Here is a 21,632-nt window from a genome sequence, read left to right on the forward strand (position 1 = left end):
AGGGGGAGGGGGGATGTGGGAGAGGGCAAGGGAAGCAGAGGAAAGAGAGAGACGGAGAGAGAGACCTGGACCAAAGAAGAGGGGAAGAGAGGGGGCAGAAGTTGGACTGGGCAATTAAAGTGAGAAAGAGAGAGAGAGAGACACCTAGACCAAGAAGGGAGAGAGAACTTGGACCAAGGAGGGAGGCAGAACAATAGACAACCTGGAGCAAGGAGGAAGGATGAGAAAGAATAGATTCTGGACCATGGAGGGGAGGAGTCAGGGGTGGGGGTGCAGGAGGAAGGGAAAAGAGAAAAGAGAAGTAGACATTGGGAGGGAAATAGAGAACAGATGCTGGGCATGGAGGGAGCTTAGGGACAGAGACACAGAAGGGTGATGCTGAATACAAGGGAAGGGATAGCAACACAGAGGGGGATGCTGGACAGAGTAAAATAGGGACACAGAGAAGAGATACTGAACATGGGAGGAGGATAGGGACACAGAGGGAAGATGCTGGATAAGAAGGATAGGGATGCAATGGAAAGATGCATAATGAATATGGGAGAGAAGAAATGTCAAAAGTACAGGAGTTTTCACGAATTTGGTGGTTAAATTCTTTATATAATAAAAGTAGAGGAGACCCTGGAGAGAGTTAAGAAAAATAGAGAGAAGTAGGAGACACTGGGATCAAAGAAATGCTCAGGCAATAAAGGTTAAAAAAAAAGTAGTTTTTGTTTCTGAATTAATTAATTGTAATTTGTCAGCATCTCTGATAAACTGCATTTCAATTTCTATTACTGTGACAACTTTTCTATATAGGTCTGCAATATGTTTGCTTTTTGCAGGATTTGTTTACTGGAGCTCTGAGAAGTCCCCACCACCTTAGGAGAGATGGTGTTATGGGTGGCCCATCTCTGTTTATCCACCTGAGACCCAGCCAGTCCTACCTATGCCCCTGATGCAACCCACAATGCACATTGTAGCTAGCTTCAGTCAATATGAACTCCACTGTGTCCACCCTTTTCTATATATGAGGTGGGACACTAGGGTAATAATTACATACTTTATTAGCAAAGTTAGCGGCCCTTTTACTAAGCCGCATAGACGCCTACGTGTGCCCAATGCATGCCAGTTTGGAACTCCCGCGTGGCCTGGGTGGTAATTTCATAAATTACGCGTGTCCACTACGTACGCAGGAAAATATATTTTATTTTCTGGCGCACGGCACTAACCGTGCGTAATCAGCATTGTATGTGTGCTGACAATTACCACCCAGTTAACGCATGAGACCTTACCGCTAAGTGAATGGGTGGCGGTAAGGTCTCACGCCCAAAATGGATGCATGCCAATTTTTATTCTGCAGCACGTCCATTTTTGGCCAAAAAAAAAGGCCTTTTTTGCAGGTGCGCTGACAAATGGACCTTCTTGCGTCCAATACATGTGTCTACACCAGTGCAGGCCACTTTTTGGCGCACCTTATTAAAAGAACCCCTTAGGCTTTTAGTCAGATGCTTTCACAGTCAAATTTTTAAATGAATAATGACGGAGTGTGTTGATAGCTTTACCACTCCTGAAAAAAAACGTCTGGCTTAATGCTATTGCATGATGGACATGTCTCCTGATGAATATGTAAGAAAGGAGGCTGGGTGGAAAACAGAAAACATTAATTTAAAAGTGGAGTGGAGGAGTGGCCTAGTGGTTAGAGTACTAGTCTTGCAATCCAGAGGTGGCTGGTTCAAATCCCACTGCTGCTCTTTGTGACCTTGGGCAAGTCACTTAACCCTCCATTGCCTAAGGTACAAAATTAGATTGTGAGCCCACCTGGGACAGAGAAATATCCAGTTTACCTTAATGCAACTCACCTTGAGCTACTACTGAAAAAGGTGTGATCAAAATCCAAATAAATAAATGCAGGCTTTCTGTATAGTTTAATCCTCAGGCCTCTCAAATAGGCAGTAAACTTGTATCTTCCAGCTTGTCTGATGTTCTGTATTACAGATCCCAGCACAAGCACTTTAAACTTTCCAGCTGTCAGCGTTCCAACCAGTGACTGCTGCTTAATTGCTCAGTGCAAATAGAGAGTAAAAAAAGTCACAGCTTGTAGTTTTCCTGGCTTTTCCTATTACAGACCTCAGCTCATGTATTTAAATCTGTCCTACTGTAGCTACTCAACAACTGACTGCTCCATAATTATTAAGTAGGTAACAATGCTGCCTTCCCAGTGCAGCCTCTGCTCTTGCTGACATTAACCCCCTAATTCTATGAACTTGGGTGCCCAACTTTCTGCTTATCATGCAAAGTCGGGTGCCCATATAGTTATTTGCATGTGCAACTTAATTAAATAATTGGCTGTTAATTAGAGTTAGCAGCTTCAATTGGTATTAATTTCCACTAATTAGTAGTTGCACCAGCTGACCTTAGTCGCTATTCTAGAAGCTGTACATTCATTTTCTGCCATATGCAACTTCTAGGGGGCGTGGCCATGAGATCAGCATGGGTGGGTTAGCAGCGTGCCTAGGAGTCACATGCTCAAGTTATAGATTAGTAGGGGATTGATGCCTAATTGCATTTACAGCAGCCTTTGACATGGTCATTGATGCAGCAGGATTATTGAAGTGATTGAAACGACCTGCATTATCTGAGGCTTTTTCCTCCCCATTTTTCAGATTATTTTGAGTGTCAGATTGCATAGTGGATCTAGCTATTGAAAGAGCTGAGCACAATTATAGTGAAGTGTGTTTTTTGTATTGACATAGGGAGTTGCACAAGAGAATGTAGGATTTAGCAGAAGGAAGGTTCTACGGCTGGCCAGAAGCAGCCTGTCTTAATCACCAAGGGGCTGCTTATCCATGATAACACATTTTGGGCCTCTTACAAAGCCACGCTACAGATTCCCAGTGCGGCAAATGAGAGGAAGCCCATTCAGTTCCTACGGGCTTCCTCTCATTTGCCACGCGGGAATCACTAGCCCAGCTTTGTAAAAGAAGCCCTTCATTTCCATATGCTAGTGCTATTTTTTCAAGTATAACAACAGGGTGTCTGCGTTGCTTATAGAGTAATTTTTTGTCTAACTGAGACCTCAGTTTGGGGTTTCAAGCACACCAATTATATACGGTGAATGCTTAAAGGCATCCAACTTGTCACTGGTCCCTTTAATGTGCTCATGTTTGTAATGAAACCAAGTTTTTAGAAAATTCTTTGTTTTTTCCTTTTTTCTTATAATTTATTATTTTTCCTTTCTTTAAAGTTATATTATGCTATAAATTTACTTAGCTTTTTCAGTGAAAGCGTGGTATCGGCTTCAGAGGGATGTTGTTCCGACATGAGTCATGTTTCACCGCCTTGCGGTTTTTTCAAGGATAACCCCTGGATATAGAATAAACATTTAGTTACCATTCAGTTATGTATATGCAGTTGTTAGTAACTACTGAAAGCAAGATCACTTTTTGTTAAATGGTTATTCATACCTCTTCTTGTTGCTCTGCTAACATGCCGGCCGATCTGGGATTTAAAATATGCCAAGATGGCGGCTAAGTGTTCGGCTTCTAATTTAAAGGTCTACCTTTGGATGACGTGGCCCAATAGGGAGGCTTGAGTTCTGAATAAATTAGGGCTTGTTATTTAAATGAGGGTGGCCGAGAATGGATGGCCTCATCTAGTTCTCATAAATTCAAAATAAAAGACCAGGTTAACTGTGAAAGTAAAAATGTCACTTATGCAATACTCTGCCCATGTGACTTAATATACGTAGGCAGAAGTGGACGTCCTATAAAACTGAGATTAAACGACAACAAATCAAGGATTAACACAGAAAATCTACAAGCCCCGTTAGTGATCCACTGGCAACAACATTCTCACAACTGACAAGATATAAGATGGCGAATAATTGATATAGTACAAATAGGGTGGGAGGGAGGCCATACAGACAGATTGCTTAATTACCCTGAACAATTTTGGATTTATACACTTAATACAGTAACCCCTAGGGGTTTAAATGCAGAGCTAGAATGGTCCATCCTCATTTAAATAACGAGCCCTAATTTATTCAGAACTCAAGCCTCCCTATTGGGCCATGTCATCCAAAGGTAGACCTTTAAATTAGAAGCCGAACACTTAGCCGCCATCTTGGCATATTTTAAATCCCAGATCGGCCGGCATGTTAGCAGAGCAACAAGAAGAGATATGAATAACCATTTAACAAAAAGTGATCTTGCTTTCAGTAGTTACTAACAACTGCATATACATAACTGAATGGTAACTAAATGTTTATTCTATATCCAGGGGTTATCCTTGAAAAAACCGCAAGGCGGTGAAACATGACTCATGTCGGAACAACATCCCTCTGAAGCCGATACCACGCTTTCACTGAAAAAGCTAAGTAAATTTATAGCATAATATAACTTTAAAGAAAGGAAAAATAATAAATTATAAGAAAAAAGAAAAAAAACAAAGAATTTTCTAAAAACTTGGTTTCATTACAAACACGAGCACATTAAACAGACCAGTCGGGTGCCTTTAAGCATTCACCGTAAATAATTGGTGTGCTTGAAACCCCAAACTAAGGTCTCAGACAAAAAATTACACTATAAGCAACACAGACACCCTGTTGTTATACTAGTACAAATTAATCAGTTTGGTTGTGAAAAAAAATTCTAGGTCTAACTCATAGCCATTTTTTCGGCATGGGTCAAATGGCTGATTTTTCTATTTTCAGCATTAATGGCACTTAACTACACCTGTTTTGTAGACAGTAAGAGCTCAGGAGCTAACCACACGCTAATCAGTCAGTGCACATCAAGGTAGCTGCACTAACCGATTAGCTCAGAATACACTTACTCTCTGCCTTCTGTCTCACTCCCAGCGCTAAAAAATAAAGTTTCTGTTTTAGCATGTGGGAAGCACGCGCATGTGCAAAAGTTACCACGGTAAGCACTTTTGTGGTGCGGTAAGCATGCGTTAGCGTTTACTGCACCTTAGTAAAATGGCCCCTAAGTTTGAAGGACTACAGGAAGGGAAGGGGAGAAAAGTGGGAGAGATGCAGGACCCACGGGGTGGGAAGGAGAATAAAAGAGAGATGCTAGATTCACAAGGGAGAACATGAGGGGGAGTGAGATAGAGAGAGACCAGACTGGGGGAGGGAAAGAAAGGGGGTGAGATGCTAGACCTGGGGGACAGAAGAGAAGCGAGAGAGAGAGAGACAAGATTGAGGATTAAGAGAGGGTAAAAGACACTGGACCCAGGCAGGGAGCAAGAGATGTAAGACTGCAAGAGGGCAGAGAAGAGAGAGGGAGAGATGCTGGCCTCAGGATGGGAGAGCAGGGCTGCAGAAGAGAGGGAAGAAGCTGGACATGGCAAGGACAGGGACACAGAAAGGCAATGCAGGACAGGGAGGGGATGGAGACACAAAGAGGCAATTCCGGACATGGGGGTTAGGGACACAGAAGGGCAATGCTTGAAATAGCATGGGAGAGGGACACAGACAGGATATGCAGGAGAGGGCAAGATAGGGACAAAGAGGGGAGATGCTGAATATAGGAGGAGGATAGAGACACTAAGATGGCCGATACTGAGTATGGAGGGAGGTTAGGGGACAGCAGCGCTTTTTTGAGGGGGTACTTTGGGGTACTGAGTACCGGAACCTTTTCCATTGTCTGCTAAAATTGACCCATGGTCCCCAAGTTTTAATGAAAGAGCTCAGGCTCTACACACCAATTCCGCCTTGTCATAGATTATGTGACTGGTTGCAGAGGGCCTGGCTATTGTGGGGTGGGTCCCTCTGTGATCACCCCAACCCTGAAGGGTGGCCTGGCATTTGAGTATTGGCACCTTTTTTGCTAGAAAAAACACACTGGGTGACAGACACATATTCTGGACAGGACAGATAAGGATATAGAGTTAAGATAGATGGTGGACATACAGGGAGAAGAAATGTCAAATAGATAGGAGACCCTGGAAAGACAGGTAAAAAAACAACAACAGAGAAAGCAGAAAAGAAACATTGGGGCCAAAGCAAATGGAAAATTAAAATGCTCAGATAACAATTAATTCATTGGAATAAGTCAGCTTTTGGAAATGCATGTCTCTGATACCTTGCATTTCCACTTCTGTATCCCTAGTATTTCTGTATATGCAGAGTCTGACTTCTTGAGGTTTCCAGTTCAGTTCTTTGCTCTCATATCTTTTTTACTGTTCTGTGGTCCTGTGGAGTCTATGTATTACGTGTGTGACCAAGATGTCCTATTCTGCTATCATACAGTTTCTGTGTAGAGATCTGTAGCATTCTTGTTTGTTCTGTTTTCTCACTAGATATTTTGGGGCTCAGTGTAATATTTTCAGTGCTGTCTTTTCATGCATAAGGTTGTTGCTGTGAGTCCTGGGAATTAGTGCTGTTATGGTACGGTAAGATTCTGAATGCGTTTTTGCACAAACTTGTGCATAGTGTTTTGCAGTGGAGGGATTGTGTATTGGCCTTACTGAAGTGACATCAAAACATGAATATAATTTTAGTTTATTATACCATCAAACGGGGTTTTAGAACATTTTGCAAGATCTGATGTTTTAAGGTGGTTGTCTTTATTGCAGACTTGTGTCTGATCAAGTTTAAATTATGAGACATTACCTCTTTAGGAAGCTTTAAACACAGCAGAATTGTTTCCATAGATATGTATGTGGTTTGGTGTTGGTAAGTGCTTAAAATAATTGAATTTAAAATATGCAACGTCACCCATGAGAGAGAAATCCATTTTAGGTGACATGAAGGCATTACCTATCAACAAGCGTAGCCAGCCATGCTTCCTTAGGCTTTATATCCCAGATGCACTGTGAGAAAAACCTCACTTATTGACCTTCAATCTTACCCATTGAGATGCTAAATTTCACTCTTTAGGATGGGCCACCCTTGGTATCCCTGCACTGTGGTCCAGCTTCTACCTTCCCTTCCCTTCCCTCCCCTCCTGTTCTCCAGTTCCCCTCTCCCTCATAGCCCTGTTGCTTCCAGCAAAAATGAAAGAGGTATAAAGGTATAGAGCTACATAAGTATTGCCATACTAGGAAAGACCAAAGGTCCTTCAAGCCCAGCATCCTGTTTCCAACACTGGCCAATCCAGGTCACAAATACCTGGCAAGATCCCAAAAAAGTACAAAACATTCTATACTGCTTATCCCAGAAATAGTGGATTTCTCCCAAGTCCATTTAATAATGGTCTATGGACTTTTTCTTTAGGAAGCTGTCCAAATCTCTTTTAAACTCTGCTAAGCTAACCGCCTTTACCACATTCTCTAGCAACGAATTCCAGAGTTTAATTACACGTTGAGTGAAGAAACATTTTCTCCGATTCGTTTTAAATTTACTACCTTGTAGCTTCATCGCATGCCCCCTAGTCCTAGTATTTTTGGAAAGCGTAAACAGACGCTTCACATCTGCCCGTTCAACTCCACTCATTATTTTATAGACCTCTATCATATCTCCTCTCAGCCGCCTTTTCTTCAAGCTGAAGAGCCCTAGCCGCTTTAGCCTTTCCTCATAGGGGAGTCGTCCCATCCTCTTTATCATTTTCATTGCCCTTCTTTGTCTAGTCCATGCGACTGATGGCTCTACTAGTCCTGCCCCTTCTAATGTGGACTTCCTGTTTTTAAGGGCAAAACTGGCAGAGTCAACAGCGGCATTGCCTAGACATGCTGTCCTTCTATGTTAAATTGTACAGCGCTGCGTAACCCTAGTAGCGCTTTAGAAATGTTAAATAATAGTAGTGAAATAAAATGCTGCATTTCTTTCTGCAGAAAGCAGCTTGGCTGGCGGGGTCTTAGGAAGCTCTGCACCCTGTCTTGGCTCATTGAGAGCAACAGGCTTATGAGATTTCCCTGACAGTGAATCTACTGAGGGGTGAAAGTGACATATTTGGTCGTCCCTAGACATGGGCGTTTCTGATTTTCGGCGATAATCGAAACCAAGGGTGTCCATCTCAGAAACGACCAAATGCAAGCCATTTGGTCATGGGAGGAGCCAGCATTTGTAGTGCATTGGTCCCCCTGACATGCCAGGACACCAACCAGGCACCCTAGGGGGCACTGCAGTGGACTTCATAAAATGCTCCCAGGTACAAAGCTCCCTTACCTTGTGTGCTGAGCCCCCGCCCCCAAAAAAAACTCCCCAAACCCACTCCCCACAACTGTACACCACTACCATAGCCCTTACGAGTGAAGGGGGGCACCTAGATGTGGGTTCAGTGGGTTTGTGGTGAGTTTTGGAGGGCTCGCTGTTTCCTCTACAAATGTAACAGGTAGGGGGGGATGGGGCTTTGTCCACCTGTCTGAAGTGCACTGCACCCACTAAAACTGCTCCAGGGACCTGCATACTGCTGTCAGGGACCTGAGTATGACATCTGAGGCTGACATAGAGGCTGGCACAAAATATTTTGAAAGATTTTTTTGAGGGTGGGAGGGGGTTGGTGACCACTGGGGGACTAAGGGGAGGTCATCCCCGATTCTCTCTGGTGGTCATCTGATCATTTCAGGCACCTTTTTGTGCCTTAATCTTAAGAAAAACAGGTCTGGGTGAAAACATCCAAGTGCTCATCAGGGACGTCCTTTTTTTTCGATTATGGGTCAAGGACGTCCAAGTGTTAGGCACACCCAAGTCCCGCCTTCACTAACCCCCTGTGAACTTTGGCCATCCCTGCGATGGAGTGCAGTTGGGGATGTCCAAAATTGGCTTTGGATTATACCAATTCGGACGTTTCTGTGAGAAGGACATCCATCATCTGATTATGTCGAAAGATAGGTGTCGTTCTCTTTCGAAAATGAGCCCAACAGCAGAATTAGAAATGGTACAAAGAAGGGCAATGAAAATGGTAAAGGGAATGGGACGACTTCCCTTTGAGGAAAGGCTAAAGCAGCTAGGGCTCTTCAGCTTGGAAAAGAGAAATCTGAGGGGACTATAAAATACTGAGTGGAATGGAACGGGTAGACATGAACTGCTAGTTTACTCTTTCCAAAAATACTAGGGAGCATGCATTGAAGAAGTTGTAAATTTAAAAGGAACCAGAGAAAATATTTGTTCACTGAATGTGTAATTACACTCTGGGATTTGTTGCCAGAGAATGTGGTAAAAGCAGTTAGCGTAGCAGGGTTTAAAAACGATTGGATACTTTCCTACAGGAAAAGTCCACAAGGAATCTGCTATTCTATAAAGAATGCTCAGCCCGGAGTGCCCTTTATAGAACAGAACTGTGTGGATTTTTTTGGTGACACCTACTGAATCCGGCCCATTATGTCCTATGACCTACAGAAGGAAGATCTCTTTAACAAGATACAAGTACTAAGGCAAGCATTAGCAGTAAATTTGAGAGACAGGGTCATACTCCACATGCCCTGGCTTATTACTGTCATGGTATGTGCAACACTAACCCATTTGGACACATTGCCTTTGAAAGAAATTGTAAGGAAGAGCCCCAAAAAGAAGACAGCTACAAACCACTGTGGCACCTCTGCTGAATCCATCCTGTACGGATTTGGCATGAAATAAAGAGAAGCTGAGCATTGTTTGATAAAACGAGTGGAGCACGAGGTTCTTTTGGCCGCAAAGCTGTGCATTCATTCAAAAACAGGGAGACCTCATTTGGTATGGATTTCAATTTTATCCTGCTGACTGGTAGGAGGGCCGGAAAGGTGAATGTGTATTGGGGGTGTGTGGGGGGGAGGAGATGACGCCTGAAACCGTGTTTTCTGCAAACAAAAGTGGAAAAACTACAAACATTAGAAATCTGAGAATTCTTTAGCTTCGACGTTAAAGTCTAGGAAAGCCTCAGCCCCTGAAGTAAGTTTTTAGTCAGCTTGGCGTCTGCAGTGTTTCACAGTCAGCTAAAAAAAAAAGTTTGATCGCTGCTGGAGGAGAAACTCCAGGATGACCAATAGGCTCTGTCTTGGAGGAAGTGCTTTGTTCTTAGGCTCGGTGTGAAAGCTCACACTTATGCAGATTAAGCTGTCAGACTTAGTCCCGCCCATAAGCTCGTTCCGAGGAAGTTCCTTCTGACACCACACATATCCCGTCTTCAAAGCTGGCAGGAGAAAAAAGCAAAAAGCCACAGGCAGCAGTCACTGAAAGGAAGCGAGGCTTGTGCTGCTGGAGAGTGCTAAGAAGTAGGAAGTAGAGAGAGAGAGAGAGATCGCAGGATGAAGGAGCACTGCAACACTTACAGCTCTGTTGCGCTGGCCTGTGACACCGACTCTGCCATGGACAGCCTACAGCAGCTGAAGCCTGATTACTTGTCTATGTGTTTATTTACAGACGACTCTTATCAAAAATTAGCAATGGAAACTTTGGAGGAATTAGACTGGTGCTTAGACCAACTGGAAACCATACAGACGTACCGCTCGGTCAGCGAGATGGCATCGAATAAGGTAAGCTCCATCGGTTTTCTGGTTCAAATGCCGTCATCTGAAAATGCACAATGTTATCCTGTGCCTGTCAGAACGAGGGGTCAAACATTATTTCTATTCACACGTTTTAACGATTGGGAATGTGTGAATTGTGAAGCAGAAGTAAAAAAAAAAAAAAAACCCCAGAAATGTTAATTTTCGCTTGTAAGTACTAAAGTGGAATTTCTGTCTACTTTACAGCTAGTTCTGCTTCCTTTTGAACTTTTGTTAAATATTAATTTCAAAAAATATTGTCGGGGTAAATCTACATTATTCTCACCAAAATAATTAAGGTATTTGCTCTTCCATAGGTTGACATTGTTTCTTGAAATTAAGTCAAATACTATGAAAACTTTGTGGATTGTAATAATTTTTCTTTTTGTTCAAAATGTTTTATAGTGTAGCATTGACAATTATGTACACGTTTTTTTGTTTTTCACTTAATGACCAACAGATTTTCCTGATACAACTCTATTTTTCCCAACCAACAGTAGCACCAACTTACCTATCTCCCAAAATCGCCACTGTATACTTACGGGCAGATTTTCCTTCACTTTAGCTAAGTGTGCATCATTAAGCGTATAGAATTCACTTTTATTAAAACACAATTTCCTGTATTATTTAGAACTTACATTCTTAAAAAAATTATTATAGTGCCAGCATTGTATTTTCTGTATTTTGTAATTAGCAACATTGAAATCAAAAGAACTTATTGGATTGCCTTGGCAAGACCACAGGGCTATTGTCATTCAGAGGCAGATGCACTAAAGCTAAATGAGCCTTTAATGACTCTCCAACGAGGAAAATTTGATCCGTTGCATGCATCAAAGGGCTTTTACCGAGGAAGCCAGCAGCTAACGAAAACGGAATGGAGATGAGCAATTAGTGTGAAAACCCCATTGAAACGACATGCACTAACCTTTTCCGATTGCCTTTACGCAGGAAAAAGGCAGGAAAACTAACGAGAGGTCTGGACCACTCGTTAGGACAGCTCTGTGCCAGGAAAAATCATTGTGAAAAAATAAACAAACTTTGAGCCAATCCCAGCGCATTAGCAGAGCTAAAAGCGCTGTGATTGGTCCAAAGGATGTCAGAAAAACATAAATAAATAAAAATAAAAAAAGGATCGGGAGGGGGCAAGGGCGCTCATCAGGAGCGTCCTGTACGGACGGCCTTGCCCCCCCCCCCCGCTGCTCCCCACTTTCCGCCGCTCCCCCCACCCCGAAAAAGCAAAATTCGAGCAGCCCCTGCCCCCCTCCCTTCCTCACTACTCTCTCACCTCAGCTCCGCCTCCCGACATCCTCCGTCCTGTGCCCCGCCCCCTTTTGGGGTCGTCGCCGCCATTCCCCTCCTCCATCGGGCCCCCCTCCCTCTTACCGGGCCCATGCAGCGCCTCTCTCCTCTGTCCGAAGGCGCTGCACGGGCAAGAAGAAAGCCTGATGCCTGCCTTCACCCAGCTTCGATGGTGCGTCTTTCTCCTGCTGGGCCCGCCCCTGTCTGACGTCGGTAACCATGCAGCCATTTCAGGGGGGAGCACTTATTGCCACCCATTGAGTTGGTGGTAATGTCTCCTGCGCTAACCCAGCGGTAACCAGACAGCACGCAGCACTGCCCAATTACCGCTGGGTAAACACCAGTGCTAAAAAAGTTGAAAATATTTTCGTAGCACTGGAAATGGCATGCGCTGCGAGGGGTGGGGGTTGCCTTCAAATCGAGGCCCCCTTTTACCGCCACCAGTAAAAGGCATTTTTTTCTGGAAGGAAATGGCCATGCGCTAAGCCAAAAGCATCAGTGCGTGGCCATTTCCTTGGCGGAACTCTTACCTCCTCCTATTTATGAGGTGGTGGGGCTCCGGCGGTAAACGGGCAGCGCTGAATACTGCTGGTCACCCCCCCCCCCCCCCCCCCGAGTAGAAAATAGAAAAGTATTTAGCATTGTAATCACTGCATGCCGGAAACAGGAACTTGCATAGGCTCCTGAGTGATCCCGGCGGTAGGGCTGATTTGGCGCACGGCAAGTGCTGTGTGTCCTATTTTATAATGGTAACTTAGGGATCCTTTTACTAAAGTTGACTCACACTAAGGGGGGAATTCCATATATGGCGCCTAAAAAAACGCACGTGGAAAACATTTCCGCCTAAGCATCCTACTATATAAATGAAGAGTGACCAACGTGCCGCGCATGTGCAGAGCAGCGCAGCTGTTCTGCACATGCGAAGCACTTCACAAATCTCTTCCGACGTTGACCGGCGAGCACAGGGTAAGCGGGGATTGTCCGACCACACTCCGTCTCCGACAGGTACGATGAGCTGCTGCTGCTGTTGTGACCCGGGCGCTTTCCTCTGCCACCATCCCCCGAGGCGGCTGCACCTGGCGGGGCTCTGACCGCTTTCTTGCCCGTTTTAAGGGCTCAACGGCTTGTATTCTATAAGCGATGCCTAGATTTAGGCGCGGTATACAGAATGCACTTAGTTGACATCCTAGCACCATGCGCATCCATTTACACCATTGAAAACATGGCATAAATCCCAGCGTGTAAATTTCTGTGCACTGGACCATATTCTATAACTATAAGCGTAAAACTTGGAATGCCCATGAAAGGTCCATTTCCCCACCCATAACCATACCCCTTTTTGCCTGCGTGCATTAAAATTTAGGTGCTCTGCATTACAGAATACACTTAGCGATTTGTGTGCGTAAATTCTAATTGTTGTCAATTAGTGCTCATTATTGCCTATTAAGTGCTGATAGGCTTGTTAAGCCAATTAAGTTATGCACGCATTTATAGAATCCACTTGGATTTTGGCGTGGAACGCTAGGCATCCTATTTAGGATCCAGGGGTAAATGCTGAGTGTCCTATTTTATAAATGTAACTTAGGGATCCTTTTACAAAACTTTACTGCACACTAATAGATATTAGTGCACGCTAAATGCTGGGTGCCCTATTTTATAAAGGTAACTTAGGGGTCCTTTTACTAAACTTTACTGGACACTAATAAATATTAGTACACACTAAATGTTGTGTGTCCTGTTTTATGGCACTTAGTGCATGTTAGTGTCCATTAGCATTCACTATGCTTTAGTAAAAGGGCCCCTCAATCACCTATGTGTCTATCTAAACTAGGTCCCCAGAACCAGGGGTGCACAAATCTTTCCTGCTCCAAAGAACGTGTAAACCTGTGCTTGTTCTCCCTGTGTGCACACATATATAGTTTATAAAATACTCCACCCCAGCTCTGCTCAGGCTACCTCTGGAAATTCCTGTGTATGGAGTCCATACTTAGATGTTTGTTTTCAGCTGCAGATTTTGATTAGAGCCTCTATCTGCGTGCTTCAAATTCATTTACATAAGTTAATAATAATTTACCGCTATAAACTGGCCTTCTGAAGATTGCTCTCCCTCCATGCACCTGAAAGTACAGGCACTGTTCCACAGTGCTTAGTCTTTTGTCCTCATTGAAAGGGGGGGGGGGGGGGCGATGATAGGAGCGTGTTTGGGTTACAGGAGGAAAATAACACCAATGGACTGCATTTTCACATTTGCACATTATTTTCCATGAAGAACAACCAGGAGTAGACCACCTTGGGTGAATCTCTTTAGGTTCATAAAATTTCCTCTTACACTTTTTCATAAGGTTCTTAAAACATATTCATTAGACAGTGATAGTAGCTTAGATGAATTTATTGTAGGGGATTATTATCTATACAGTGTTATGTTTTATTTTTGTAGTAGTAAATTGAGAATTGTAAATTCCTTCTAATGTGAAGTTGTTCTTTTTTGTAATCCACTTTGCATTCTGATGGATAAAGGCAGAATCTAAATCACACAATACAAAACATAGAGACTGTTAATAAAGCCCAGTGAATAAATAAGTAAATAACCTGAATTCAAAGGAGATGCAGAAGGCTGCAGTTACTTTGTATCCGTGGCAAGGTTCTAAGGGCAAGATGCACTAAACTAAACGAGGCTTTAACGAGCCTTTAACGAACAGTTTTCCTACCCTGGCATGCACTAAAGCCCAATTTCCGACGACGGTAGCAGCAAACGAAAACGGAATGCAGATGAGCAAATTGTGTAGAAACCCTATTGAAATGAGATGCACTAAAGTTTTCCGCTTGCCCTAATGCTGGAAAACTACCGGAAAGCTAACGAGAGGTCTGTACCTCTCGTTAGCTTAAATGTAAAAAAACGTAAATGTCAAAACAAAAAAAAAATCGCGAAGGGGGCAAAAACGCTCGTCAGGAGCATCCTTTATTGATGCCCAAGGTCGCCGCTGCTCCCCGCTCCCCCTGCATTAAAAAAAAAGAAAAAAAGGATCGGGAGGGAGCAAAGGCGCTAGTCAGGAGCCCGCCCTCATCTGACATCAGACGATGGCGGGCCCTGGAGGAAAGGAGAGACGTCCGAAGACTCGGCGAAGAGGCGATCAGCTGTTCTTCTTGCCCATGCAGCGCCTTCACACAGAGGTGAGAGGCACTGTGCAGGCCCGGTAAGACGGAGGGGGGCCCGGTGGAGGGGGGGAGTGGCGGTGATGACCTCAGGGGGGTGGCGGGGGTGGGGCGCGGGAGGCGGAGCTGGGGAGAAAGAGAGAAAGGAAGAGAGAAAGGGAGGGGGGCCGGGGCTGCTAAAGTTTTGATTTTTATGCAGCAGGAAGCGGGGAGCAGCGGCGACCTTGGGCGGGGCGAGAGGGGCAAGGCTCTGCGCATGCTTTATGGACTGATTACCGACGTTTTTAATGAAGGGTTAGTGAATGCAAGTGAGCTGCAAAGAACAGCTCATTTGCATTCCCTATCCTTCGTGCATAGCTGTTCCGTACCGATTCGTTATGGAATTCGGTACAGAGCGGCTCTCAAATGCAATAAAATAAATAAATAACGAGGACTTTTGTGCATCTTGGCTTAAGTGAAAGTATGTATCTTCTGTTCTATTTTAAACTTAGTGCAAGGTCTACAATGTATAAAGTACCCAAGGACTTTGCCACAATGTAAACAGTCTGAAAACTGGCCCCCAAACTTTCTGAAAACGTGCAGTAACCTTTATGAAGTCTCTTTAAAAGCCACCTAGTAGCGATCTTTAAATGTTCTAATGTTGCATTGCAATAAGTAATGCCATGTATGGAGAATTGTCTGTCAGGTGTAGTTCAACATGAATTCCTTAACAGAAAAAACAGCCAGATGTTTTGAAAACAGGATGCTTTGGCTACATGGTATATAGAGGAGAAGGGAACGGAAAGAAAAACAGTATAAGAAGGAAGAAGGACAAATAGACTCAGTCTGATCCCCCAGCACAATAGCACTCTAAACAGTGACCTACCTTCCTGACCTCTACTATTGCTGAGTTCCTGGCCCTGTGTCACCCCAGCCAAACTACGTCATTTCTGAATGATAGTAGGCCTGGCACAGCTGTCAAAAATGTGACTCAGATTTCCTGTCTCCATCCTGACTGACTTAGAAAATACAGAAACAACAGGGATGACGCTCAAGGCTCAAGAGAGAGAGAGAGAAGAGGGTAGTAGAGACAAAGAAAGGCAGAGAAACCCCATTTTTAAGAATCATTGCTTCAAAACTTACTAAAACAGTCAACCAAACTTGGAAACGTTCATGTAATATTAGCTTCATTACTATTTCTGCATTTTACACCGCACTGGCAGTGTATTCAATATGAGGTCACTGTTCATTGCTGTATCTTGTTTTCCGATGATCTTTATTTAATCATTTTTTAAGATATACTTGCACACCTTTAAGGTTTTATTTTCTTTCGGTTCTCCTCTTGTTTTCTCATGCAAGTGGTGGGTACTGCAGTGAGTTGTCACCTCTATTGCATGTGTTTTGTTCCCTATACAATGCCATCATGCCACAGTGATCTGTGACTAAACTTAGCACTCTGTCTGGGTCCTGCTTTGCTAAAAACGCAATGACTTGTACAAGGAAAAAGGCCCCTGTTCCTTCAGATAGGGGAAGAGTGTGTCAGCTCTTTCATTGATACAACTGTGTTCGCTGATGCGCTGCTCGGTGACTTCTTAGGCAACTGTGGGGACCATCACCAAACTGCCCGCATTGTTGCAGACCCTCCAGGCACTGTGTACCAATATTGCAAATGAAATCTACACAGCTAGTTCTGCTTTGATTACTGCGGCTGGAAAAAGTAGCTGCTGCAGTAGCAGTTTCTCCTAGCTGATTAACATAGGTATGAGCGAGGAGCGGGAACCGGGCACGGCATGGGAAGGTCGGCGGAGTGGCTGGTTGTGACAGCTAGCACACAGGTCAGTACTGTGAGCTAGCTATCACAATTGCTGATAAAAGTGGCTTCATTTACCGACACCTCAAGAGCTACCAACGCTCCAATAGCATAGTCACAGCCCTAATAGCATTCCCTCTCCTGAACTTTCCTGGCCTCCCCAGTCCAGTCCCCTTTTAAGATTAGATACCCTTCCAAATCCTCCATCCCGATCCAATCTCCCTTCAACCTCCTCCTATATTTCCCCAAGCTAATCCTCCCCCCCACCCCCCTCTAGACCCCCTGGACCTTCCTACCACACCCGGATCTTAGCCTGGAGAATCCCTGGTCCTCTACTGGCATGGGGTGAGGGGGTTCCCCTCCACTTCCACTCCATCAGCTCTGGATTTCTAAATGACACTGATGACCCCCCCCCCCCCCCCCAAGCGTATTACTGTGTTATAAAGGTAGTGTTACTACCACTTAGGGTCATCAGTGCTATTTTGGAACCTACAGCTGATGGGGTGGGAGCAGAGGGGTTCTGTTCCTGCCCCGTGCCACTAGAGGACCAGAGATATCCTTGGGATATGTGCTAGGGGTGGTAGGAGGATCCAGGGATCCAGAGGTGGGGGAGAGGTTGGCTTGAGAAATTTGGGAGGGCCTTTGCACTGGGGAAGTGCTTGAAGGGTGATCCAATCAGGAGAGGATGTCGGGGGGAATCTGATCTTAAAGGAGGATTGAATTGGCAGTTTGGGGAGAATCTGATCATAAAGAGGGATCAGATTAGGAGGGAAAGCTGAGGAGGGGGAATCAGGGAGCAAGAATGGGAGCAGTAGCACTGTCATGGGTGTTAGTTGTAGTTATATGTGGGGCTCAAGATACGTGTCTGGGCAGATAGCATGGATGCTCCTGTGCTATCCTCAGGCATGTAATGTGTTGCCCCTGCAGTTAGGGCAGATTCTAGGAATGCCCCCCCCCCCCCCCCGTTTTTACCACACAGGATTTGCACTTACTGTATGTTAATTTTTTCCTTAACATGCAGTAAGTGCAAAAACTTACCACAGTTTAGTAAAAAGGGCCCTATAATGAACTATGAAACAGATTTTTGGAAGGGAAGATAAAAGGAAAAAAGAAACTGAATAAATTAATATTGTATCCAACATACCTGTTTCATAATTAGTAAAGTGTTAAGGTTTATCTTCTTTCCACAAAAACTCACACATTGAGGGGCCCTTTTACAAAGCTGCAGTAGGGCTACCGTGGCAGTGTCACGTGGCAAATTGGCCCTACCGCTGGGCTACCACTTGGGTGCGCGCCATGCGCCATTTCTGCTGCTCAAAAATTATTTTTATTTCTTTAGCGCCAGGGGCACCGCACACTGCCCAGTTACTGTCAGGAGGTGGTAAGGGCTCCCCCAGGAAATGGCTGCGTGGGAAGTGCGTAACTTACCACATGGCCATTTCCTTTTTTAATTTAAAAAAAAAACTCCTTTTACCCGCTGTGGACAAAGGGGGTCTTGGCATGCGGCAAATCAGCATGCCAACAACACTACAGGGCCCCCTTTACCGCAGCTTGGTAAACGAACCCCTAAGTTAAGTAATTTTATTCTTTGAATATGTTTATGAATATTCTGGTACTGAAAATTACTTTAAAATCCCCTTAATCAAACCTCCAGACACAGGGCAGAAAAAAAAAAAGCAAAATTCACTAGTTATCAACTGTGTGATATATTTTGAATACACCAAAACAGTCATTTTTATTTATTTATTTTTTTTCACCAGTTTCTTCAAAAAGATTCCTTTTAGGTTTTCATTTTCACAAAGCCTAACTCGCTTCACTCATGAATATTTTTTACAGATCTCTAGCTAATGTTGTAGGAGAGAAGGCCCCTCCCCCTTTAAATTTTGGAGAAAAAAGGCTCCCATACAGAAGAATATTTCTCACTCTTGATTTTTTCTCCCCCACTAAAATTGTCCTTTTTCTAGCCTAGGTCCATTCTACCCCACCATCTCGTTTCTTCATCTTTTCTCGTAATTTACCTCTGTGGCTTCTCTGACCTCATTCAGGTCTCTGAGGTGGCCTCTTCTCATTATTTGGTGTGGTTTTTCTCTAAAGAAAAGAGGAAGTGACCTCAAGAGGGATTTTGATAAGAAGCCAACTCACTGCACCATACTAGCGTCAGGGCTAACTGTGTAAGAGCAGCAGTAAAACTCACTGACAAGTTGTAGGAAGGAGCAGAGGTTTCATGGAGTGGGGGTTGGTCAGCTCTGCTCTTCTCATCTCACACTGAAGGAGTTGTGGGGTTGCCCTCTACCCACTGTGTTTACCCTCAAAGCAGGGAAACAAATCTATCAAAGTTTGTACACTCTTTGCGGGCTGTGATACCTTTGTATCATGGACTTGTATTTTGCCTGCCATTTATAGACAGATTTTCTGTCTTATTTATTTATGTGCATTTATTAACTACCTTTATAAAAAGATTCATCCAAGGTGGTATACAAAAGGTGTAACTTGACATAGACAATTTACATTGGAGTGGAGGAGTAGCCTAGTGGTTAGTGCAGTGGACTTTGATCCTGGGGAGCTGAGTTCAATTCCTACTGCTACTCCTTGTGACTCTGGGCAAGTCACTTAACCCTCCATTGCCCCTAGTACAAATAAGTACCTGAATATATGTAAACCACTTTGAATGTAGTTGCAAAAACCTCAGAACTGCGGTATATCAAGTCCCATTTCCCTTTCCCTTCAAAGAAATGTAATAGATTGGTGAGGCAAGATTTCCTATCACTAAATCCATGTTGGCTTTGTCTCATTAAGCCATGCTTTTGAATATACTCTGTAATTTTGTTCTTTATAATAGTCTATACCATTTTGCTCCGCAACGACATCCCGGATCTCCGTGGAAACTTTTTTTTAAAAATCAGCATTACGTTGGCCACCCTCCAATCTTCCGGTACCATGCTTGATTTGAAAGATAAATTACAAATCAAAGGCGGCATATCAAGTCCCATTTCCCCCTTTCCCCCTACATTGCAGTAAAATTGTAATTTTAGTAAATTGACCATGTGTCAGCTTAAAACACAATTAGAACAATGAAGTAAACTTGGAAATAGACAAATTAAATCCAAGCAATAGCAATAATATGATACATTGTCAGTAATGTGCTCATCAAGTAGGGCTGGCCCAACCATTAGGCAGGATTAGGTGATTACCTAGGGCAGCATCTTCTGGAGGGTGCCAAAAAGCAACTCCAGTCAATACAAAATAATAGGTTCTGACAACCACACAAACTCAAAAGAAATAACAAGAGTTACTCGTACCGGGCAGTTTTCAAATAGCCCATTTACCCCAGATTATTCTGGGAGGGGTGGTTTTGGGGTGATTTGCTGGGGGATGCCAAGTTAAGAGGGGGTACAAGGCTGAAGGTTTGCCTAAGGCACCTAATACTAATACCTTTGCATCAGTCCTGATGTTAAAACAGCACAGTAGGTGCACTGTATATTGAATATGGGCTTAAGACTGTTACAGACCCAACTGCATATTAGTTCCAATTAGAGCTTGATAACACCAATTATTGGTATTTGTCACCAATTATTTGATAATTTAGTGCAAATTAATGTATTATGGGCCCCTTTTACCAAGCTGCAGCAAAAGGGGGCCGGTGCTGACGTCGGCGCACGTTTTACATGCTTGCTGAGTCCCTCTTTTACTGCAGCTGGTAAAAGGGAAGTCTTGCTTTCCTACAGGAAATGGCCAGGTGGCAAGTAAAGCACTTGTCGCGTGGCCATTTCGGGGGGGAGCCCTTACCGCCACCCATTGAGGTGGCAGTAAGGGCTCCTGCGTTAACCCTGACCGATTACCGCAGGGTACATTCCAGCGCTACAAATATAAATAAATGTTTGTAGCACCGGAAATGACTAGGGGTGGGAAGTTCCGCCAGGCTGCTGCGGTAGCCCGGTGGTACTTTCTGTATAGTGAGCGGTAAGCCCACGTTGGGCTTACCGCCACTTAGTAAAAGGAGCCCTGTGTTATTTGCCTAACTGGCCCTTTTGAGCACCTAACCTTCAATACCATTTCTAGAATTGGGGGGGGGGGGTTAAAATGTTATCCCATAGACAAGATAATCAGGAGACACACAGTAAGCTGAAGAACAAGGTAAAGAGGAGACACACAAATGGTCTTTCAGCTCTGTCCAGCTTGTGCCAAAAGACTATGTGCTTCACCACACAGCTTCTGACTCAGAATTGGTTTTGTGGGGCCGCCAGCCTACAGATTTTGCCCACTTGTACGTGATGTTTCCCTTAACTGGTGCCCTACTGTTTAGAATTTTCTTCTGTACTGTAACTTCCTTTGTTTGATCTACCACTAAACAGCAGAGTCCCTCATGCAGAAATCCCCATTCTTTTTCTCTTCCAAGCAAATGAAAGTGCTAATCAAGCCTGGAACTCCTCTCATCAGTCGCTGATTAATATGTTCAGCATTTCCCGCTAGCCATCCTTTTTCCTTTTTAGCCTCTAAACTAATTACTGAGACAAAGGATTGGGAAAATCCTAAATGCTTCATAAAGTTCAGCCTGAACCTTAATCCAAGCTGTCTCCTTCTTTCTTCTTCTTCTTCTTTGCTTTCTTTTTCTTCGGCAGGTCATGAGAAATGTTGTAAAATCATCACTGAACGCCTCTTTTAGGTGAATTACTCACATTTCGTACAGTCTGTGCTCACAGCTAAATTATTACAATTAAAAGCTCTTCAACCATAGTTAGGAATTAACGATCTACAGTTTTCAGTCCTGGTCAGGTTCCAGAATTATATTAACTAATTTACAGTGAGTTCAGATTTAGCTGCAAATAGTTTGCAATCGTGGAAGATGCAAGAAATGTGTTTAGTATTCAGAACTGTTATTGCATTAATGCGTTCTGTATGTATTAAGCAAATAAAGAGCTCCTTTTACAAAGCAGCGTTACTGACTAGTGTGCGCTGAATGCAAAGCAGCCCGTGAGAATTGATTGGGCTTCTTCGCATTCAG

The 21,632-nt window shown here is 43.9% G+C and overlaps 1 protein-coding gene across 2 annotated transcripts in view; it reads left to right on the forward strand.

Moving 5' to 3' along the window:
* PDE4B (phosphodiesterase 4B) overlaps positions 1-21,632 on the forward strand; it is a 534,189-nt gene that overhangs the window by 471,611 nt on the left and 40,946 nt on the right. For both annotated transcript variants that reach the window (XM_030205673.1, XM_030205672.1), the window contains exon 6: positions 10,265-10,377. In XM_030205673.1, coding sequence (XP_030061533.1) covers positions 10,265-10,377 — 113 coding nt within the window. The remainder of the gene's footprint in view (positions 1-10,264; positions 10,378-21,632) is intronic.

The sequence above is a fragment of the Microcaecilia unicolor genome, chromosome 6 (assembly GCF_901765095.1).
Source record: "Microcaecilia unicolor chromosome 6, aMicUni1.1, whole genome shotgun sequence".
Lineage (NCBI taxonomy): Eukaryota > Metazoa > Chordata > Amphibia > Gymnophiona > Siphonopidae > Microcaecilia > Microcaecilia unicolor.